Below are 25,214 nucleotides of genomic sequence, written 5' to 3' on the forward strand. Positions count from 1 at the left end.
CTCCAAACATAATGATGGTCATTATGGCCAAACAGTTCTATTTTTGTTCCATCAGACCAGAGGACATTTCTCCAAAAAGTACGATCTTTGTCCTTTTACTGTGGATATAGATACTTTTGTCCCGGTGTCCTCAAGCATCTTCACAAGGTCCTTTGCTGTTGTTCTGGGATTGATTGGCACTTTTCGCACCAAAGTACATTTATCTCTAGGAGACAGAACATGTCTCCTTCCTGAGCGGAATGACGGCTGCGTGGTCCCATGGTGTTTATACTTGCGTACTATTGTTTGTACAGAGGAACATGGTACCTTCAGGCATTTGGAAATTGCTCCCAAGGATGAACCACAGGATGACTTGTTAAGGTCTGACATTTTTTCTCCGGAGGTCTTGGCTGATTTCTTTGATTTTCCCATGATGTCAAGCAAAGAGGCACTGAGTTTGAAGGTAGGCCTTGAAATACATCCATAGGTACACCTCCATTTGACTAAAATAATGTCAATTAGCCTATCAGAAGCTTCTAAAGCCATGACATAATTTTCTGGAATTTTCTAAGCTGTTTAAAGGCACAGTCAACTTAGTGTATGTTAACTTCTGACCCACTGAAACTGTGATACCGTGAATTATAAGTGAAATTATCTGTCTGTAAACAATTGTTGGAAAAATAACTTGTGTCATACACAAAGTAGATGTCCTAACCGACTTCCCAAAACTATAGTTTTTTAACAATAAATTTGTGGACTGGTTGAAAAACAAATTTTAATGACTCCAACCTAAGTGTATGTAAACTTCCGACTTCAATTGTACATCTCTTAGTCACAGATACAGTACCTTTTTTTAAAAGGTAGGGGCGTGAAACAGAAAACCAGTCAGTATTTGGTGTGACCACCATTTGCCTCATGCAGCGCGACACATCTCCTTCGGTAGAGTGGATCAGGCTGTTGATTGTGGCCTGTGGAATGTTATCTCACTACTTGTCAATGGCTTTGCGAAGTTCCTGGATATTGGCGGGAACTGGAACACACTCATACACGTTGATCCAGAGCATCCCATGGGTGAGATGTCTGGTGAGTATTCAGACCATGGAAGAACTGGGACATTTTCAGCTTCCAGGAATTGTGTACAGATCCTTGTGACATGGGGCCATGCATTATCATGCTGAAACATGAGGGGATGGCAGCGGATGAATGGCATGACAATGGACCTCAGGACCTTGTCACTGTATCTCTGTGCACCCATCCCATACTACAAGAGTATTAGTCTACTGAAAGACAGACAGACAGACAGACGGACGGAAGGAAGGAAGGAATGCCCTTGAATCCACTGGCATGTCGGAAGAGAATTTAATAGATTTTAGAAGATAAGGATGGATGATGAAGGAGAAGGTTGTGATAGTGTATGAGACAGAGATTGTTACTGTTTAGTGGATGGAAAAGTTAAACGGATAGTTCACCTAGATTCCAAAATTAATTACAAAACCAAAGCATGGGCTGCATATTACCTTGTCCATAGACTACTTACAGGACAAGGAAACCAATATATTCTGTAATTTCGGTGAACTGTCCCTTTAATGCACCATGAGCTTTAGACAGAGAGCCTTAGCGAGCCCAGTGCCCTACCAGGACCCTCTCCAACACACTCAGACACTCAGATGTATACATTTTCATTTCTACATGTATTCATTAAGCCATGCTTCATTTAGACACACAAGTTTAATCATGACACATTTGGACCAAAAAGAGAGAGTTGGGGAAACAGTATGCCTACTGTGTGCTGTATTTCTCTCTCTCTCTCTTTCTCTCTCAGTTTTATTTAGCTTCTAACAATTATTTAGTCCATATTTCACGCGATAAAGTTATTTGTTTAGTTTGGCACTAAATATAAGCCATATTTTATCATCATTAAAGGTTTGATGTGTAAACAGTTAAGGAATGCATGGTCTGAGTCTATAGCTAAAGCACAGATTCATTTGCATTTTACACTGTCACACGTTTTTATTCTTCAAAAAAGACAAATGATGTCTGGTGCTCTTTGTCTGCGGCAAAGGGAGCGATCTTTCTGTTTACATAAAATACTTAACATTTAATCACACACACAGGACCTCACACACGCTAACACACACACTTGTAAACATAGCTTGGGGAGTAGAACGCTAGCTGGTGTAGATAAATGTATGTAGAGGTCTCTAAAGTATGTCTGTCCATCATATTTGTCTCAGTGTCTCAGAGGCCCTGACGGAGGAAGGGTCCTCTGGGGATTCTGTCTGAACATAGTGACCTCTCGTGACCTTTGGGGGTCAGGTGAGTGTGTTTGACGGCTCTGTCTCCACAGGGCCAATTCCGACAGCTGACGTTCCTGATGGGCGACACAGATGCCGGCCACCATCACTGCACTCTTCACCCTGCCCAGTGTGGGGGGGCCGGGTTCAAGTCCCCCCGCTCCCCACGTACCAACCACGCCCTAGAGGTACGCTGAAGCTCTCAACAACATTAGACTGATCCAAACAAACGTTTAGACAATGTTTAAATGAGACAAAAAACATTCAAACAATGTTATGCTGACCCAAAATAATGGTTATACAACATAAAGAGAGGGGGGACGCTTAGGAAGGATTGAGGTCATGTTCTAGTGGTTTGTGCCACTGCATTGACTCCAAATTGTACAAATGATAGTCTTAGGTAGTATGAGTACTATATACAAGTGCATAGAATGAAAAGCCCTGGCACAGGGGCTCTGTGTTTATGGTCGAAGTACTGTAGTGTGCTGGAGATAAAAGGGCCAGGTGCCTGTCAGAGTGCTGTGTGCAGACCAGACACACAGACTCCAGGAGTTAAGACCCTGTCGACAGACTCCCTGTATAGTACAGCACCCTGTGATCATAGCTACCAATAGAAAATCAACAAGACTGGCACTCCTCTTGTGGTTTGATCCATTCTGGTAAATTTCATTACTCCGAGTGGTTGCTTCCCAAATCACACCCTATGGTCTCTAGTCAAAAGTAGTGCACTATAAATGCAATTTGAGACGTAACCAGGGCTTTTTCTTGTTCATTAGTTTTGCGCTCAACTGTTTTACTTCCCTCTCTTTCCACCCAGAAGCTCCTGCTGTCCTCAAATGACCTGGTTGACCTGCTCGAGAAATCCAAGGACTCCTCTTTCTTGGATGTGCAAGTGGGGAAGACTGTGAGTATAAAGGTCTATCTGATTCAAGGGGAATCCCAAGTCTAGCTGAATGTAATTGTTCTTTATTTAACCAGGGAAAAACCCTTGGGGTAAGAAACCTCTCTTGTAAAGGGGGACGTGGCATATGCCCTTGTGCTCTGTTTCTACCTGTCATGATTTATACAGAAACAGCCCTTTGACTGGATTCACAGATTAAGTGCTTCTCTTGAGCTTGGTTTGGCACAGGATGGACTCCTTGTTGCATTACCGTGATACGTACTGCTGGTTTAATCAAGGAAACTGACCAGCAGTATAGGCCGCAAGGTGTAGATTTAAGTGATAATGTGTGATTTAGCCCTTGGTAATTTGTCGAATAGACACCGGCTGGAATGCGCTTTTAACCAATCAGCATTCAGGATTAGACCCACCCATTGTATAATCTAGAATAGTCCCCAATTGCAGCCACAGCCAGTGACATGCAGACCACAAAAATGGGACCGGCCCTGGTTTTTCATTAGTCCCAATATAAAACATCACTGATCTGTTCTGTTTTGTTCCATAATAAACAGGGAGGACTATGATTAATTAGCGTTGTGGACCTGACACCCCAAGCAACCCTTTGGCTGACCACTGTGTGTGTGTGTGTGTGTGTGTGTGTGTGTGTGTGTGTGTGTGTGTGTGTGTGTGTGTGTGTGTGTGTGTGTGTGTGTGTGTGTGTGTGTCTGTGTGTGTGTGTGTGTGTGTGTGTGTGTGTGTGTGTGTGTGTGTGTGTGTGTGTGCGTGCGTGCGTGTGCGTGTGCGCGCGTGTGTGTATTTTGAGATTGTAAGCACACTTAGATCGTAATATTATGATGAATAGCAAATGCATCAGGGGGGCAAATTAAATGTGGATATATATGGGCACATAAGGAGCTCTTATCTCAATAATTAATCTTACATACACAAACTTCCTCAATTATTTTCACTTTGAGCCTGAGAATTATATCACAACTATGTGATAATATTACTTATCATGATATATATATCTTGATGCTGTTTTTGATTAAGGTGTAAAGCCTCAGTTGTGTTTAGTTAATAAACGTATTCCTGAAATAATGGTCGTATTTGGCAGCATTATAAACTGATATGGAAACACAGTCAATGTTTGTATACACAATAGTAAAAGCACGGCAAGAATTTTGCACTATATGCAAATGTATGCATTCTTCAAACGGATTCATTTAATCTGGAAGTCTTTACACATGGATAAGGGAGTGACTGTTATCTTCCTCTCGAACAAGGTTTCCAGCCAACCTTTTTATACAATTAAAGTACAACGGATAAAAAAATATAATGACAAGCCTGATGGAAACAGAACATTTGTTGGTATACTTTCCCCAATGTCGACAAAACAAAATAAGCTATACGAGGTGGGATCATTTTATTTCGGTAAAATGAATAATGCGAGAAATGTCGGTGGGAAACGCTTTTACAAGCAAATATTGATAAATAACCATCAAATCGAAGTAAACTAAGTCACGTGATGGCATGTTGTGTGGTCCTCCCACTACAACTCGTCAGGGAAGCATGCAGGTTATTAGGCTACAGATTAAATAAATTAAGATAAACTTCACAGTGTAGTGAAAGTGCAAGATGAGCTTGATGCTCGTTTTGAATATGGAGGGTCTTATTCTGGAGACATGATCATCAATGCTTGGCTGCCATTTGACCAATATAAATAATCCAGAATACTGATCTCATCATGTAGGCTATTCCTGTACTGAATCTACGAGCTGTTGGCTAGAGCGCACGTGTAAATACCAGAGTGGGCACACTCACTATATAATGCGACATCTTGCGTGAGAAAACCATCAGAGTTGAAAATGCGATTGAAACCCGTTTAACTGGTATTTAAAAGGTATTTTTTGTGCACTACAACATCACGCACAAACAAGTGGGAAAAAACATCCATCCTTAATACACTTTCCATGACTGTGTAAAGTCACTGCTTTCATACTGTACAATATTCCCTTTAAAGATAAGCTTGGCAGCGTTTGCCTTTTTAAATGACTTTACCCAGCTAGCATTTTCATGACTTTGTATAGCCTATTGTTAGTTTTGATTTGGCATTGAGTGATATCTTTCTAAGCGTCATCTGAAATAGCCACTGTCAGACTGTAACGGTTATCTTGAGTCGAAGGAGAGGCGGACCAAAACGCAGCATGGTTATTATTCATGGTTCTTTAATCAAGAAACTATACATGAATAGACTAACAAAACAAGAAATGTGAAAAACCAAAACAGCCCTATCTGGTGCAAACACAGAGACAGGAACAAACACCCACAAACACACAGTGAAACCCAGGCTACCTAAGTATGATTCTCAATCAGAGACAACTAATGACACCTGCCTCTGATTGAGAACCATACTAGGCATAGAAATACCCAAATCATAGAAATCAAACATAGACTGCCCACCCCAACTCACGCCCTGACTATACTAAATAATGACAAAACAAAGGAAATAAAGGTCAGAACGTGACACAGACGTTTGTAATTCAGTTAAGGATTTCAAGCAACAAGAGAAAAGTGTTGTGATTTTATTACTGAAGCCTGGTGTGTACAGGAGAGTTTAATAGATCTAATAGAGCTGATCTTGATGCTTTGATAGTTTTGGAAAGAAGACACTACGTTTCCAGAACTGCAAAGATTTTCACTGGAGGATAGAACAAAATCCAAAAACCAAGTGTTTTCTTACTGAAGCCTGGTGTGTACAGGAGAACGGACACTTCCTATCGTTTCCCCAGGTGTCTGCAGCATTGTGACGTATTTGTAGGCATATCATTGGAAGATTGACCATAAGAGACTACAATTACCAAGTTTTATGGTGTCTGCGTGGAAATTTAATAGCTAAAGTCAGGTCCCAGTATTTTTCCATCTTGATTCAAACAACGTTTTATGTTTCACTATTATGGAGTTAGGGTGACTGGTTAGTTTCAGGAACAAACGGAAACAAGCATCTTTCAGGAAAAACTGGACATCTGCTAGCTGAGAGTCTTGATGTTCTTCAAGGTAAATTATTTTATTTGATCCCTTTGCTGGTTTTGAATAGAGAAATGCCAAATGCTGATTTTACACAAATTACTGAAGCCTGGTGTTAAGAAAAGGATACTTGAGGACAGTTTATTTCATTTATTTTGCAATTTTCAGAAATCGCTAATGTTGCGTTATGGTAATGAGCTTGAGGCTGTAGTCACGATCCCGCATGCGGGATGGGGCGGCCTAAGAGGTGGGGATAGTGAAACCAAGTGTTTTCTTACTGAAGCCTGGTGTGTACAGGAGGGTTTAATAGATCTAATAGAGCTGATCTTGATGTTTTAAGGGTGTGGGGATAGTGAAACCAAGTGTTTTCTTACTGAAGCCTGGTGTGTACAGGAGAGTTTAATAGATCTAATAGAGCTGATCTTGATGTTTTAAGGGTGTGGGGATAGTGAAACCAAGTGTTTTATTACTTAAGCCTGGTGTGTACAGGAGAGTTTAATAGATCTAATAGAGCTGATCTTGATGTTTTAAGGGTGTGGGGATAGTGAAACCAAGTGTTTTCTTACTGAAGCCTGGTGTGTACAGGAGAGTTTAATAGATCTAATAGAGCTGATCTTGATGTTTTAAGGGTGTGGGGATAGTGAAACCAAGTGTTTTATTATTGAAGCCTGGTGTGTACAGGAGGGTTTAATAGATCTAATAGAGCTGATCTTGATGTTTTAAGGGTGTGGGGATAGTGAAACCAAGTGTTTTATTACTGAAGCCTGGTGTGTACAGGAGAGTTTAATAGATCTAATAGAGCTGATCTTGATGTTTTAAGGGTGTGGGGATAGTGAAACCAAGTGTTTTATTACTGAAGCCTGGTGTGTACAGGAGGGTTTAATAGATCTAATAGAGCTGATCTTGATGTTTTAAGGGTGTGGGGATAGTGAAACCAAGTGTTTTATTACTGAAGCCTGGTGTGTACAGGAGGGTTTAATAGATCTAATAGAGCTGATCTTGATGTTTTAAGGGTGTGGGGATAGTGAAACCAAGTGTTTTATTACTGAAGCCTGGTGTGTACAGGAGGGTTTAATAGATCTAATAGAGCTGATCTTGATGTGGACTGACAATAATAAATAATAATATTTTTTATTTTTATTATTTAATCAACCTATATCATGTTATTACATGTTATCCCTTTGGAGCACATGCAAAAAAGATTTAGAGTTGTTGAATGAGAGTGACAAATTGTATTACAATTGAATTTTAATGAGCTGAATGATGAGGAGGATGAAGAAGAAGAGGGTGATTGAATAGTGTAAGAATTGCTCTTCCTCTGTAGCTGTTACTTACTTGTAACGGCGTTTGTCTGTTGAAGGAGAGTCGGACCAAAATGCTGCGTGGTGGTTACTCATGTTCTTTAATGTAGAATAGCGATACATGAAATAACTTAAAAATATACACAACAACAAACGGAACGTGAAAACCTATACAGCCTGTCTGGTGAACACTAACACGGAGACAGTAACAATCACCCACAAAATACACAGTGAAACCCAGGCTACCTAAATATGGTTCCCAATCAGAGACAATGAAAATCACCTGACTCTGATTGAGAACCGCCTCAGGCAACCAAGCCTATTCTACACCCCTACTCAGCCGCAATCCCAATGCCTACAAAACCCCAATACGAAACACAACAAAATAAACCCATGTCACACCCTGGCCTGACCAAATATATAACGAAAACACACAATACTATGACCAAGGCGTGACAGAACCCCCCTAAGGTGCAGACTCCCGGACGCACCTCAAAACCATAGGGAGGGTCCGGGTGGGCGTCTGTCCATGGTGGTGGCTCCGGCTCGGGACGTGGACCCCGCTCCATTAATGTCATATTTCCTCCCCTTCACGTCCTGGGATAATCCACCCTCGCAGCCGACCATGGCCTAATAGTCCTCACCCAGAACCCCACTGGACTGAGGGGCAGCTCGTGACTGAGGGGCTCGCTGAGGGGCAGCTCTGACTGAGGGCAGCTCGTGACTGAGGGCAGCTCGGGACTGAGGGGCAGCTCGGGACTGAGGGGGACTGAGCTCGGGACTGAGGGGCAGCTCGGGACTGAGGGGAAGCTCGGGACTGAGGGGAAGCTCAGGACTGAGGGGCTCGGGACTGAGGGGCAGCTCGGGACTGAGGGGAGCTCGGGACTGAGGGGCTCGGGACTGAGGGGAAGCTTCGGGACTGAGGGGAAGCTCGGGACTGAGGGGCAGCTCGGGACTGAGGGGCAGCTCGGGACTGAGGGGCAGCTCGGGACTGAGGGGCAGCTCGGGACTGAGGGGCAGCTCGGGACTGAGGGGAAGCTCGGGACTGAGGGGAAGCCCAGTACTGAGAGGAAGCCCAGTACTGAGAGGATGCCCAGTACTAAGATGAAGCTCAGGCAGGTAGTTGGCTCCGGCAGATCCTGGCTGGCTGGCGGATCTGGAAGAGTCTGGTTGACTGGCAGATCTGGAAGAGTCTGGTTGACTGGCAGATCTGGAAGAGTCTGGTTGACTGGCAGATCTGGAAGAATCTGGTTGACTGGCAGATCTGGAAGATCATGGCTGACTGGCGAATCTAGCTGCTCTGGCTGCTCCATGCAGACTGACAGCTCAGGCTGCTCCATGCAGACTGCCAGCTCAGGCTGCTCCATGCAGTCTGGCAGCTCTGGCTGCTACATACAGACTGGCAACTCTGGCTGCTACATGCAGACTGGCAGCTCTGGCTGCTACATGCAGACTGGCAGCTCTGGCTGCTCCATGCAGACTGGCAGCTCAGGCTGCTCCGAACAGGCAGGAGGCTCCGGCAGCGCTGTAGAGGAGGAAGGCTCTGGAAGCGATGAACAGGCGGGAGACTCCGACAGCGCAGGAGAGGAGGAAAACGCTGGCTGCGCTGAACAGGCGAGGCGCACTGAAGGCCTGGTGCGTGGTGCTGGAACTGATGGTACTGGATCGAGGACACGCACAGGAAGCCTGGTGCGGGGAGCTGCCACCGGCGGACTGGTGTTTGGAGGTGGCTCTGGATAGACTGGACCGTGAAGGTGTACTGGAGAGCCTGAGAGCAGGACTGGCACAGGACGTGCAAGGCTAGGTAGGTACACAGGAGGCCTAGTGCGTGAGGCTGGCACATTTTTCACCAGCCGACTAACACGCACATCAGGATGAGTATGGAGCGCCGTCGGACGAATCTTGTACCTAAAGCACCAAGCTAGCAACTCCCTCATTACTCTCCACTCCACTTTCCCCATTAACTCCTTCACAGTCTCTGCTTCGCTCACCTCTAACACCGGCTCTGGTTCTGGTCTCCTCCTTGGCTCCTCACGATTAACAAGGAGAGTTGGCTCAGGTCTATCTCCTGACTCTGCCACTCTCTCCCTGAGCCCCCCAATACGTTTTTGGGGCTGACTCACGGGCTTTCTTCTGTGCAGTCGTGATTGTCTCTCCAACTCCATTCTCCTATAGCCCTCTTCGCACTGCTCCAGCTAATCCCAGGCGGGCTCCGGCACTCTCTCTGGGTCGACCGCTCACCTGTCTATTTCTTCCCACGTCGTATACTCCATACTTCTGCTGTCCATAACGTCCTCCCTTCGCTGCTCCTGCTGTCGCTGCCTGTTACCACGCCGCTCGTTCCGGGTGTGGTGGGTGATTCTGTAACGGCGTTCGTCTGTTGAAGGAGAGTCGGACCAAAATGCAGCGTGGTGGTTACTCATGTTCTTTAATGTAGAATAGCGATACATGAAATAACTTAAAAATATACAAAACAACAAACGGAACGTGAAAACCTATACAGCCTGTCTGGTGAACACTAACACGGAGACAGGAACAATCACCCACAAAATACATAGTGAAACCCAGGCTACCTAAATATGGTTCCCAATCAGAGACAACGAAAATCACCTGACTCTGATTGAGAACCGCCTCAGGCAACCAAGCCTATTCTACACCCCTACTCAGCCGCAATCCCAATGCCTTCAAAACCCCAATACGAAACACAACAAAATAAACCTGGCCTGACCAAATATATAACGAAAACACAAAATACTATGACCAAGGCGTGACATTACTACAACTGTTGTTACACTATAAGGTTTTTATTCTAAGAGAAACTAAAATGTTATGTTAAATTCTGTTATATTCATAAAATATATGGTTTACTGCAAGTGATGTCTGCTAAATTAACAAGTTGATGACGAAGCCATAAAGCCTCAGCTACTAAACACAGATAAATAAAACCCCCCAAAAGGTTTAACATGTTTTCCAGACCAGAGCTATGTGTTTCATTTAGTACATTTACCTGTGGAATGTTACCAAATAGATTTCAACAATAGAAAGAAGCATCTGGTGACAGAGAGTCATGCGGAGAATGGAGTGAAAGTGCACCGTACTGTAAGTGCTCAACAAGGCTGTGGGCCAGGTGTAAATGGTTTAGCAGGACAATAGACTCTTGCCGAGTTTAGGGACTTTAGGGATTTATTAATGCGTGTTTGCGCAGCATTTCACTTCACCCATCTGTTTGCATAGCCCACCACATGCACTGTTTTCTAACCACATCTGGATGGATCCATAACAAATTACTATGGGAATAAATCACTGAATGAGAGAAATATTGGAATAATGTAGGCTAATGCAATTGGTGGCATAAAATTGTTGCATGCTGAAACACCCAAAGTCATCCAATTGTTGCGATAAGATTTGAAGTGTGTGGTCAACCGGAGTGTGGTCAACTATTTCAGCACCGTTTCACTCTGAAAGAGAGACCATCTGTAACTAGGTTAACTAGGTTAATTAAAAACATTGGAATATGCACTTTTGGATAGGGTTTAGCAATCAAAACGTCTTGCCTGCATGGACCTCTGTCGGATTTTATGGAAAAGTAAGCAAGCACCAACATGCTTCATAAAGACACCCTCAAAGATGCCCTCTGGTGGTCAAACTAGCATCAATGGCAACAATGGCTGACGGTAAAATACTATGATGTCATGCACTCCAACATGCCATAACATTGTGCAATATCCCGCAAGCTGCTCTGCGGTATGATTCAACTTTTAAATGAGGACCTACTGTACTATACTACACACTGTAGTATCCATTGATTATGTAGTGCTTAATGTAGTATATTGTAGTACACTGTAGAATACACTACACGATGTAGTATCCCTCGAGCAGGTGTAGTACTTATATATATTTTTGGAATGCTGTAGAATATTATATTAAATACTACAGTATTATCCGTAAAAACACTAGTGTCCTCAAAAACACGACAGTTTTGTAAAACTATACTACAGTATTTAATTTGCATATACACCACCCATGAATGAGAAACCGACATGCCAAGTATAGACCATATTTGGCTATAGAAAAGAGCAGAAGCTCTGAACTATCCATTTAGACTCCAGTCCTACCTACCTACAGGTTATAGAAAAGAGCAGAAGCTCTGAACTGTCCATTTAGACTCCAGTCCTATCTACCTACAGGTTATAGAAAAGAGCAGAAGCTCTGAACTGTCCATTTAGACTCCAGTCCTATCTACCTACAGGTTATAGAAAAGAGCAGAAGCTCTGAACTGTCCATTTAGACTCCAGTCCTATCTACCTACAGGTTATAGAAAAGAGCAGAAGCTCTGAACTGTCCATTTAGACTCCAGTCCTATCTACCTACAGGTTATAGAAAAGAGCAGAAGCTCTGAACTATACATTTAGACTCCAGTCCTATCTACCTACAGGTTATAGAAAAGAGCAGAAGCTCTGAACTATCCATTTAGACTCCAGTCCTATCTACCTACAGGTTATAGAAAAGAGCAGAAGCTCTGAACTGTCCATTTAGACTCCAGTCCTATCTACCTACAGGTTATAGAAAAGAGCAGAAGCTCTGAACTATACATTTAGACTCCAGTCCTATCTACCTACAGGTTATAGAAAAGAGCAGAAGCTCTGAACTATCCATTTAGACTCCAGTCCTATCTACCTACAGGTTATAGAAAATGTGCTCTTTTAGTATTTGTCCATTAGGTTTCCTCAAGGAGAAAGACCCCACTTCTATGTCAAAGATAATAAAGCAAAAAGACAATAGTAAATACTACAGTATATTACAGTCATCTCTGCAAAAACACTACAGTAAGTACTACAGTATACTACAGTCATGTCTGCAAAAACACTACAGAAAATACTACAATAATTTCCACAAAAACACTACAGTGAATATTATAGTATAGAAATATAGTAATACAATAGTATTTGTACCATAGTATACTATAGTATTTTTTTCATGCATGTGAAATGCTGGAAGCTTTCGTGAATTCTTACACGCCTAGTCAAGTTGGTTAGTTGGCCAGAGGGAGCACCTGGAAAGAGAGGTAAATGTTAGGAAAGACCTACAACACAATTGTTTACAATCCTTGTGGGGAGCAAACAATTGATTCCCATTCAAAATCCTATTTTCCCTAAACCTACCCCTAACCTAACCTTAACTCCTAACCCTAATTCTAACCCTAATCCTAGCCCTTTTCCTTGTGGGGACTGGCGAAATGTCTCCACTTGCTGAATTTTCCTTGTTTTAATATCCTTGTGAGGACTCCTAGTCCCCACAAGGATAGTAAAACCAAACAAACACACACACACACCACACTACCTCTGGCCTAATATCTCTAATCTACATGTATACGCTATCTCTAGTTATAAGGTATCTCCAGTCACAGATCAAGCTCTGCCAGGATCAGTGTGACCACCTGCCTTTCCGGATATGATGATTTGTATAGGAATGTGCATTAATTTGGAAAAAGAAAAGAAAAATGGTGACTGTCCATTGTTGCCTATTCATCTGTAAGACATGCACAGTACATACGCTACAGGCCAAAACTCTGCAATGCCAGCCAAGACCAACATTCTCCCATGTCATACATACCAGAGATCGCTTTCCAGGGTTTTTCATTTTTTTCCTCAATCTCATTTTCCTGATCCTGACGTTCACCTCCAAATCATTCTTTTCCCCTGTAGTTCAGAAGGCGAGGGGATGAGGTTACAAAACACAGACAGGTTTGTGCGGTTGCCTAGCGACAGGGAGCGGCGGGGTAGGATTGTCGACAGACAGAGCTACTTATCGTTCAGACAGAAGGCACCTTTGGTAATGTTCCATTGCCAGCAGCAGTAGATGCTGGCACTAGTAGATGAGTAACCTGTGTGTCAGCGCGGTAGATCCTATTCCTGGATGGTGTGGTGCTCTGCCAACCTGACATAATAAATCAAACACACCTCAGAGCTCAGAGATGATCAGACCTGGGTCGAATCATTAGGCACCGAACAGAAGAAAATGGATTGAAACAGGGAGGGATCTACCTGCCGTTGTCCAATATAAAAACGCTTGTTTTCCTTTTCCGTTGAAAAACATTTTGCTACGTTTTGAACTGATGTGCACTAACGAATATGATCTTGATCTGCTGAATCTGTACAGTACAGTGTGTATCTGTTGGCTGCATTTGTTCTCCTTGTCCTCAGATGGGATGATTAAGTGGTTGTCTGCTTTTGCTTTACTACTGCATTGGAGCTGTCATGATGAAGCCTATGATATAATTATAATTATCTGTATATCTCCACCCTACCTACCCTTTTCCTGGTGCTGAAAGATCAGCCAACTCTCAGGCAGGGGCTGTTTGGGCTATCATGTTCAAGGATACCAGTGGCGGTTGGTGCCGTTTAAGATTAGGGAGGATTGAAACCATTTTTTTATGTGCACGGCTTTATTTCTATTACAGCATATTGGATGACTGTCATTCATATTCCATTCACCCAGTTCAATATAACAGCGATAGGTTTAGGCTACTCAAATGTACCCTAAACCCATCATGAGGTTGGCACAACCTAGCCTACAAGTGAACGTTTATAACGTAGATGCAACGGTCGAGAGACAAATTAGACTAATCATTGTGTGACACACACATTCAATACCGCATTGCACACTCTTGCCTGCATCTAGCTAATCTGGGGTGTAATCATTACTCCAAGCAGTTGCAAAACAAAGTGTTTCATTTCGTTCTGTTTGCTTCCATTTAAGAAACGTTTTGCAACAGAATCGGCGGAATGAATACATCCCTGATCACCCGCACACACAATTAACTTTCATAGCAGCCACATACAGCATTATCACTTGCTCGTTGTATAATTCCTTCTCGCATCTTCATGCTCTTCTCCTCTCACCTTTAGCTAACCGCTAACCGCCACACAGCCTAAATTGCTGTCACCCTATGAACTTCAATGTCAGCAAACTAGAACTAACGCGTTTGTAAACACAGATTGGATTTTGGGTTTACTTTCACACAATGCAGTGTACAGCAAACAGTTTACCAGTTACACTGGCAGGCCCCGGTGGCAATACATTTATAAACCCGAAAGCTTAAGTGAAAGGTAACAAACAAAACAAAAACAAAAATAGCTTTCTCTCTCTGCTTCTTCCCCTTCATTTTTGAAGAAATGAATGTGTTAAAAACTGTTCAACTATTGTCTTTCTCTCTCTCTGCTTCTTCTCCTTCATTTTTGAAGAAATTAATGTGTTAAAAACTGTTCAACTATTGTCTTTCTCTCTCTTTGAGTCAACTACTCTATGCAAAGGGGTGAGAACCATGAGCATCCTAGGTTCTGAATTTAAGTCAATGTACCCAGAGGAGGACACAAAATAGCTGTCCTCCGGCTACATCATGGTGCTACTCTAGAGGGTGCTGTTGAAGTTACTGTCGACCTTCATTGCAAAACAGTGTATTTTAATCAGATATTTGGTGACGTGTGTATATTTAGTATATTTTTATCTAAAAATAAGAAAATGTTTTGTTTCAGAATTGTAATTTACTGAGTAGTATGGTCCTCCCCTTCTGCCTCTGAGGAGCCTCCACTGATGTATACACACATGAGACGCACACACGCGAACGCGCACACACACACACACACACACACACACACACACACACACACACACACACACACACACACACACACACACACACACACACACACACACACACACACACACACACACACAAACCACACACACACACATGCACACACACTGAAATACATGTATGTATCCACACCCTTATACACGTGTGCCTGCCTACACATATGTGAGTTTTGACCTTGGATAAGCACTTTACATGTTAGCACTGTAATATCCATTCTCATCATACCTGGGTTGTTATTGATGACGGTCATTGGCAATAGACCCATTTAGAATATTCTGACAGAGTTGTAATCTTCTGACGCTTATAATGGAACCTCAATAAGGATGGTTTGTGGATCATTAAATGGAAGGGGGTTAGAGAGGCTAACACAATATCTGGAAAACCTTTTTTGGTTCTCTGTGTATTCCGTCTCTGATGCCCTATAGAACTCCTGTTATTGAGGAATAGATGACACAGCAGCCAGAGCAAGTCAGAGCAAACCTCCATTCAGCATAAAGAGCTCTCATATAAAGAAAGAAGGAAACACATCTTTCACTCACTCTTTCATCTTTCTTCACTCTTTCATAAAAGGATTAAACGATCCACCATCCAGGTTAAGTTTGATGGGATCCGGAGGTTCCCAGAACCCTGTGTTAATTAGGAGGCTGGAGATCACACGGATGCATCCCATGGCATCATAATCCCTACTATATATGTACATATATATATATATATATATCTACAGTATATACACTTAAATACAAAATATGATGCCATTTGGGACATACAGCATCTCTCCCTTGGGCACTATTTATTTGAGAGTCACAGGGCTTGTTTCCCTCGTCAGGAAGATTCTGTATAATGTTAATGTTTTATTTAATACTACAGCCAAAGGTTTGTGTGAAATATATACCCACTGGACATAGAAATCAAGGTAATTTCAATTAAATGAAGAGGAAACTAGTGTGTGAAGCTTGTATTCAATTGCCCCTCCCTGATGCACACAAGGGAAATGTATGGCAGATTTAAGATGAAATCGTTAACCGTGGCACTGAATAGGCACTTAATGTAGTGGGTACCCTTGTGATAAACAATAGGCTAAATGCTTCTAGACTGGCTCCTTGACAGAGACAAAGGGTGTTCATAGTGTATATGTCATGGATGAGAAGAGAAAGTGGAGTAGGTGTTGGGCAAGGGGCGTGGAGATGGAGGAGCAGGAGAGATAAAGGTGGAGAAGGAGGCAGCCCTGTTTTGTTTTCTATCTCTCACACCCAACCATACCTGCATCATGGAGTCCCAAAGGTAGGTTGAGTGGGTTCATAGGATAGCCAAATAAAATCTAATTGTATTCGGCACGTACAGCGTTTAATGCAGGTATTAAAGGTGCAGCGAATCGCTTGTGTGTTCGCTCCCTCAAAAATGCAGTACATTAAACTGGTTCCTTCAAACCAATGTTCTTTTTCATTTAAGCTTTCTTTAGATATAGTAGAAATTACAAGAGGAGAGAATGTTAGAAGGGTTGACTCAGGGATTGAACCCTGTTTTCCAACACAGAATCATAAGTGGAGACCAGGAAGTGTTACCACTCAGCCACAGCTCTGCACCAGACCAGTGTTTTATGGGGAATACTATCCTATAGGAGACATTGGAGCTCTCTGGAAGCTATTAGCTAGTGGGGAAGGCTGGGATGTGATGGAAGGGAACCACTGACCCCACACTCATACACCCACAGTCTCAGAGAATCCCCAACTGGGACTGTCACCCCAACTCAACCCCTCTCATGCTTTAGAATAGCTTATAGTTGCATTAGTGTGGTTCTTCTTTGTTCCCATATACATGAAGAAATTCTTCCTGTGCTGTGATTCAGTGCGCTGTAGGTCTCGTCTTCCTCCCCTCATATAATTCAATTGAACCTCCGAAATGATCCAGTAAATGTTACCATCTTCTGCTTTCAACTGTGTTTTCTTCTGGAGCTCTGGTTTGGGGAGAGTTTTCTGCTCCAGAGCATGTCATCCATGTGGGTTCTGTGGCCTCCCTCCTCCTCAAACCTCCATCCACGTTTCTAGAGTCGATCAGACAGAACCACACAAGTCTGAAAACTGTTAGGGGATTCACTCAAGTGGAGACACTTGGTTGTCCATGAAACTGCTGTTTCTATTGTTGTGCCAATGGATGTCCATAATCAGATGTTTACTTTCACCCTCAATCTAACTTGGTTAGAGTGAGCCTTGGTTGGCCTTGGTTAGAGTGAGTCATGTTGTAGACACAAGCTTCATTCAGCATTTACAACACATGCATTGCATGAGATCCCATGTATTCTGGGTGTAAATCGTAGGTCATGGTTGAGGTTTTTGTGTCCCTCAACGAGCAAACATTAACACACACACACACACACACACACACACACACACACACACACACACACACACACACACACACACACACACACACACACACACACACACACACACACACACACACACACACACACACACACACACACACACACACACACACACACACACACACACACACACACACACACACACACACACACACACACAGGAGAAGTTGGGCAGGATCAGAAATCTGTAAAGCAAGTAGCTGCTGTAAGGTCTGCTATAATAGTGATATTCTGAACGTAGGAAGGTCGTTCCACCAATTCAGTGCCTTTTGAAATGTGTTACTTGGTAAAAAAAAAAAAGAAGAAGATTGATTTCACCTCATTTCAACATTCTGTCAAAAAGACCACATGACCACATGTTCAACTTAATACATTTCAAGAGGTTAAGTGAAAAAATGACTATATTAAGTGCCAAGGGTGCCTATTAAGTGCCAGGGTTGACGATTTCATCTTAAATCTTAAACTGCCATACATTTCCCTTGAGTGCATCAGGGAGGGGCAATTGAATACAAGCTTCACAAAAAAAGTGTAATTATTAAAACATTTCCAGCCTATCTATCTATGGGTAACATGGTTGATGTGTTATGCTCGACCCACTCTGGGTTCCACCACAACAACAAAAAACTGAAAATGGCCAAAAATAGTAGAATAGTAGATTTGACTATTAGATGTGCTTTGTTTCTTTTGAAAGAATCATAAAGAAATGAATGGTTTCACCATATTAAAATGAGAGTTCAATTCACATAACAGGGTTGACCTTAAAATGCCAGCCAGCTGTTTTTCCTTAAAACAAATCACTAATCACATGAAATAAATAATCATCTTCAGAGATTACTTTGTCAAAGCTACATAATAACTAGGGCTTTACAATGATGGTGAAAACCTAACATTTGTGGTTAAGTGGGTTAAAATCTCTGAAAGTCAGAGGGTGCACGGAGGGACATGTCCAAATGATGAATTTTGGCACTTTAGCAAATTAATATAAAAAATCTGATTTATTGAATTATCCATGTGGCCTTTTTTTAAAATGCAATACTGGTGCACAATTTCTACTTAAAAATGAGTAAAAGGCACTCATTTCGTGGAGCAACCCAGGATTAGAGCTGTACTTTGCCCTGTGTAAGATTTGTGCCAGTGTGTGTGTTGTGTATCCGTTAGGTGTGTGGGGCTATGGGTGTGTCTGCTTTGAGTTGGACCAGCCTCTCCTCACAGTGAGTGTGTGTGACTGGGGGTATTGTGAATCTACTGGGAGCAGAGAGCCCCATGTCTGATGCAGTCATGCACTACCATCTTGGATGGTACTTGGTTCTTGGGTGCCTGCTACTGGATTTACTTGGAGCTTGTCTGGAGGGACAAAGGATACCAAAGTCAAAGAGGAAAGAGGTAGGGCCTCACCCGGACTTTGAACTACTCCGCTCTGAGGGCAGGTATAGGGCACCCTGGCAGGAAAAACAGAACTAGACAATCATTTGTGCCAGGTGTGATACCCCTCCTTAACAGCTTGGGCTAATGTTCCTATCGACCCTGTAAAGCCAGCAGGCTAGTCTCTTTTATTGGTATGTAACTGTTATGAATGTTCTTGTCTACAGTATTTAAACACCACTTTAAACGTGTACATGATACTGCAACAACATTTCCCCATGGGGACAATAAAGTCATTCAAGTAAAAACACCCATATGTTTCTATTGGGTTGGTGTAGTGTGATTATGTTCCATTGATGTAGAATTATTAATGTGGTCCTTAAGCGCACTTTAGTAGGTCCTCAATATGGCATCATGACAGGGCCAGAGATGTGTATGTCCTAGATAGGATATGTTCAGTCACTTTGGTATGTGAGAGAAATATCCACATAATGAATACATTAGCATAACTGTTACAAAGGGCTTGATAATGCTTTAATTGAGTTGAATTTCATGTTAATAACTGTGCAACGGGTCGGCTTGATTATAGAGGTCTTTAACTTTGTTTAATGTTTGTGTGTTATTAACACACTGAATGTTGCTTGTGGTTTTGAGGTTTTAGATCTAAGAGGTTCACAGCGGTTTTTGTTGGTTAGACAGAAGAACAGTCATCAGTGAGCTGTTTTAACCTAAACTTTGGTTGAGTTATTGTTCAACATTGCAACACTGAGTACTGGGGAGATTTGTTATGGATTTGCTATGGAACCCTGACCTGTTCACCGGATGTGCTACAAGTCCCAGACCTGCTGTTTTCAGGAGCGGTAGAGATACTCTGAATGATCGGCTAACTGACCTTTACTCCTGACCTGTTGCACCCTTGACAACCACTGTGATTATTATTATTTGACCCTGCTGGTTATCTATGAACATTTGAACATCTTGGCCATGTTCTGTTATAATCTCCACCCAGCACAGCCAGAAGAGGACTGGCCACCCCTCATAGCCTGGTTCCTCTCTAGGTTTCTTCCTAGGTTCTGGCCTTTCTAGGGAGTTTTTCCTAGCCATTGCTTACTGTTTGGGGTTTTAGGCTGGGAGTCCTGTACAGCACTTTGTGACATCATGTTTTTTTTTAAAGCCAATATTTCTACCTCCTGCTGCAAGACCCAGCCAGTTTGAGATTGCCTACAGACATACCTGTGTCTGGGATAGATTTACGAACCTTACTGCTTGATTTGGCCTTTGTGTGTGTGTGTGGTGGTTGGGGGGGGTAGCACCTAAGCCTAGAGCAGTTATGTGAGTGGTTGGCCTCCATAGATCTCTCAGGATGGCCTGTAGAGTGGGGAGCTGTCAGCTCCAGAGACATGGAGGCTACCAGAACAGACTGAGACTGGCGCTGACAGAGGGATATCACCCCAATTAGAAACAACCATTCGTCTCCATCCCAGGTGTGCCACTAAAGATCTGACATATGTGATGAATCCTAGGAATTTCCCATTTTCCCCCTGAAAACCACTGAGAGTAGAAGAAATCAATAGATGAACACAGGAGGCTGCTGAGGGGATGACAGCTCATAATAATGTCTGGAATGGAGTGAATGGAATGGCATCAACCACATGGAAAACATGTTTGATTTGTTCGATACCGGTCCAATATTCTGTTCCAGCCATTGCTATGAGCCCGTCTTCCCGAATTAAAGTGCCACCGACTGCCTGTGATGGAGAATTTCCAAGTGGGCATAGCTGGGTCAACAAAGAGCATGTAAAACTACAGGAAGAGTCATTTGTTTGTATTGTGACATGCAGCCCAGACCACAGACACATTCATTCTAGTGGAGAAGGTGGAAAGTGGAAAGTTTTTAAGTTCCTCAGCGTACACATCACGTACAAACTGAAATGGTCCACCCACACAGACAGCGTAGTGAAGAAGTACAGGTGCATCAAAGCTGGGACAGAGAGACTGAAAAACAGCTTATATCTCAAGGCCATCAGACTGTTAAACAGCCACCACTAACATTGAGTGGCTGCTGCCAACATACTGACTCATCTCTAGCCACTTTAATAATTAAAATAAATGTAGTCACTTTAAACAATGCCACTTTATATAATGTTTACATACATTACATTACTCATCTCATATGTATATACTGTACTCTATACCATCTACTGCATCTTGCCTATGCCGTTCGGCCATCTCTCATCCATATATTTATATGTACATATTCTTATTCATTCCTTTACACTTGTGTGTATTAGGTAGTTGTTGTGAAATTGTTAGATTACTTGTTAGACATTACTGCACGGTCGGAACTAGAAGCACAAGCATTTTGCTACACTCGCAGTAACATCTGCTAACCATGTCTATGTGACCAATAAAATTTGATTTGATTTGAAAGTTAAATGTCTTATGTAAATTGTTTGTGTTATGGCTGTTAGTGCCTTGCTCTGAACCTACAGATATACCAACATGCTATATAACTGTCACTCACCTGCACATCTGGCCCTCTCCACCCTCCACCTATTCCTCTGTTTGTGCTGAGTTCACATTTCCTCATTGTGTCTCAGCACGCTGGTTGAAAGCGCTACTGTTGATGACACATACAGTGCCTGCTTGAGCCTGTTGCTGCAGAGGCCCCTGGGTAAAGGGAGCAAATAGGGCATCTTGTCTTGGCACTGAACATGTAAAGGTGATGTATTGAATTAACTATGAAGGTTCTTAATAGATCCATCATAAGGAGGTACTTGAGGTACTGAAAAACATCACTTCGAGATTGCCAAGACCTTGCTGGATCATAATGGAAAGCATCATTGTGCTGTCTGCCCCCTAGTGGGGTACTGAGTATTACTACAACAGCTCAGTACCCCTGGCTCCTGTCTGACAACAGCTCAGTACCCCTGGCTCCTGTCTGATTTGGCTGTGTGTGTGTGTGTGTGTGTGTGTGTGTGTGTGTGTGTGTGTGTGTGTGTGTGTGTGTGTGTGTGTGTGTGTGTGTGTGTGTGTGTGTGTGTGTGTGTGTGTGTGTGTGTGTGTGTGTGTGTGTGTGTATGAAAGACAACTTTTAAATGAAGGTGAGCAAATCAGATACACAGCTTGCCTCGCGTCTGAGACAGTTTGCAGGTAAGCAAATTCCAATAGTATAAATAGCTTGGACGTGTGTGTGTGTGTGTGTGTGTGTGTGTGTGTGTGTGTGTGTGTGTGTGTGTGTGTGTGTGTGTGTGTGTGTGTGTGTGTGTGTGTGTGTGTGTGTGTGTGTGTGTGTGTGTGTGTGCGCTGTAATGGTACCCCAAGTAAGCACAGCCTACCAGGCTGGGATATCGGGCAGACAATACAGTAGATAAGCTGGAGAGGCGCCAGAAGCCAGGGACAGATCCAGTGTCGGCTTATCAGAGAGGAGTCACTGCGGGCCAGGCAGAGGAACTTGAGAAAGAACCTTTGTTTCCAGCAGTGGAGCACCCCGTACCAGCCCACCTCAGCCCCTCACTGGCCCCCCTTGCTCAGTCACCCGAGTGCCCTTGAGTTTGGATCTCTAACTCTCTGTTTCATATTACATTGAGCTTTGATGAGAGAAACTATATGTACCTTGTGGCGCCTAGTTTTGCACTGATTCTGAACTTCACACTGTCATCTGTCCCCCCACACACACACACACAGGCAGGCTGCTGCTCCCCACATGCCTCCCAGACCAGCTTAACTTTACTGCTCCCTGCTGTGGCGGTCCATCAGGGTCATCAAACAGAATTTACAACCCCTCACCCCAAGCAGGCTCCTCTCTGCTCCACTGTTCCAGGCCCAACACCCTCTCCTGAGCTAGTGATGTGCACTGGGAGGGGAATGTAACTTCAGGTTGTTGTGGACTTGTTTTGTATGAGGAGTTTCAACATCGGAGGTCAGTTACAGGTAGTTAGATGGTGTACAGGTAGTTAGATGGTGTATGTGTTGAAATGGGAAGAACACAGTTCTAAAGAGGTGATGTTTTTACTGTGGTAGTTGAGTGAGGAGGGTGTACACATGCAGTGGTTCCTCCTTTAAAAATTGCAAGCTTACACCACGGGACTTAGAGGTAGCCAGCATCACGGCTTCATTGCTCCAGACCACTACAAGGGAGAGTTAGAGCACTCATTATGCATTTGGATCCCAAGGTTTTTATATGACCAATCATATTGAGAGGTTCCAATGGCAAATTTGATGTGAGCCACCCGTCTCTGGTGACTGTCTTCAGCGAAGATGGCTGACAAAACAAATAGACACATTTTTTCAATTTTCGCCTAAAAGGACTAATCTAAATGCCTGTAGCTCAGGCCCTGAAGCAAGGATATGCATATTATTGATACTATTTGAAAGGAAACACTTTGAAGTTTGTGGAAATGGGAATTGAATGTAAAAAAACAACCGTTTTTCCCCCTCTACCACCAACTATGAAATGCAACAGAAATGGTCCACAGTATGAGCAAACTACATGACATTTAGTGTGAAGTCACCCAGTTACATTTGGGCAAATCACGAAGGACACATTAACATTCACATTACATCTTTCTGCGAGAATATCGTCAAATCTGTATACTTGCACATTTATTTAGTTTTTCCAGTATTAGTAGCCCTATTATAAGTTCAACATTTGCAAAACAACCAGTGTTCATAACTTCATAACTCTCCGTATTCTTAGAATTGTTGTGCAAAAGGAAAAGGCTTGCTGTGGCAGAAGGTTAGCAGCTACATTTTACGACAGATATGGGGTACTCCAGATACTCCCGTAAAGCCCAGCTCATTAGCTATCTAGCTAGCTTTGTTTTACCCCGATTTGTTCTTATTTAGCAAAGTTACAGTTGATCAAGTGAAGACCACTCGCGTCATCAGCGTGCCATGAAGGTGTCGCTCTCTGACCAAATGTGTGGTGTCCAGTAGGATATAATACACCCCTAATGATACAGTGAAGTCTGGTTATGTTCTAGGATCTCTGAGGAATAAATACGCATGTGATTTGACTGGTTGAAACAACGTTTAGGGTTAGATTTTCACAGATTCTTTTCTTTGCAAATTGAACGAGTGGAAATACAAAATCGATCGTGCATGCTATATGGACCTTAAATTCAGAGGTGAATTTATCAAACATATCGCGTTGAAAAAGTGTTTTGTTGATAGGAGCTCTCCTCAAACAATAGCATGGCATGTTTTCATAGTAATAGCTACTGTAAATTGGACAGTGCAGTGATATTAATACGAATTTAAGCTTTCAGCCGATGTAAGACACTTATATGTACCGACATTTGTTGTTTCTCTAAAATCTGCAATCGTGACACAAGGCGCTGCATGATTTACAACTGTCCTGTTGACGGGACGCCGATCCCTAAGAAGTTTTAATATAGAGACAAACGATTGTGCATATTTTTTTGTCAAAAAGTTAATTTACGAAAATTGCTATTTAGCAAGTTTTTTTACAGTCATATCCAATACCAGGTGTATCAAACTCCATTCTTTGAATGATGCTGTGTCTGCATGTATGTATTACAATTATACACTTCAACAATGTTTACTACTCCTACTCCTGGGACATCAATTACACATTGTAACTATGCAATAGACTAGAAAAATGATTTAAGAAATGGCTGATTTGTAATTCATATATACAGAATAAAAAGACAGTACATTCATGGCTACAAGCGTGCTGAATGACGTGTGGAAGAGAGCGAGGAACCAGATGGGAGTAACTATCCAGGCTATTTGCTCTGAGACCGGCATAATAATGTAATGAAACAAGCAGGGAGCAGGTTTTGAACCCTCAACATTCTAACGCGAAGTCCAGCACGCTATCGACTGTGACCAAATGTATTAATTGGGGTTGGGGCCGATTGTGGCTAAAAACACTTTATCTATTGGAATATTTAACATGAGGAAAGGGGGAAAAGTATTATTACTAGTTTTTCATAAGTGTAGCAGGATGGGCTATTAGCTGAACAATAGACTATTCAACCTTTACTAAAGAATTGTCTAATAGCCAAGCTAGGTGTGATTATTTGGAGCCTTGACCTATATAAAATAACTTAACCTGCTGAGGTAGGCTACGAGGCTTTAATAGGCCTACTTACAATTGCAACTGGTCTAAAATGTAGCATCCTACATAGAACAATCATTTAAAGAAAAAAGTTTGCACTTTCGATCTAAACAATGGAACTAATCATTAAAAGCGCACATTTCTAAATCCCAAACTATAAAAGTAATTGGAAAGGTAGATAGATATAAATATGATGTGTGACATTGTGGTTACAATAAAGAATGTAGCCCATCATGCAAATGTTTCCTA

General features: G+C 42.6%; 1 protein-coding gene across 2 annotated transcripts in view; it reads left to right on the forward strand.

Moving 5' to 3' along the window:
• Positions 1–25,214, forward strand: part of LOC118387463 (collagen alpha-2(IX) chain-like) — a 124,622-nt gene that overhangs the window by 50,882 nt on the left and 48,526 nt on the right. Inside the window, exons 5-6 of one of the 2 annotated variants that reach the window (XM_035775855.2) lie at positions 2,327–2,461; positions 3,091–3,177. In XM_035775855.2, the coding sequence (XP_035631748.1) occupies positions 2,327–2,461; positions 3,091–3,177 (222 nt within the window). Of the gene's footprint in view, positions 1–2,326; positions 2,462–3,090; positions 3,178–18,762; positions 18,902–25,214 lie in introns of those variants that run through there. The other variant, XM_052525633.1, reaches the window with a different exon arrangement.

Source organism: Oncorhynchus keta, chromosome 9 (assembly GCF_023373465.1).
Source record: "Oncorhynchus keta strain PuntledgeMale-10-30-2019 chromosome 9, Oket_V2, whole genome shotgun sequence".
In the NCBI taxonomy this organism is placed as follows: domain Eukaryota; kingdom Metazoa; phylum Chordata; class Actinopteri; order Salmoniformes; family Salmonidae; genus Oncorhynchus; species Oncorhynchus keta.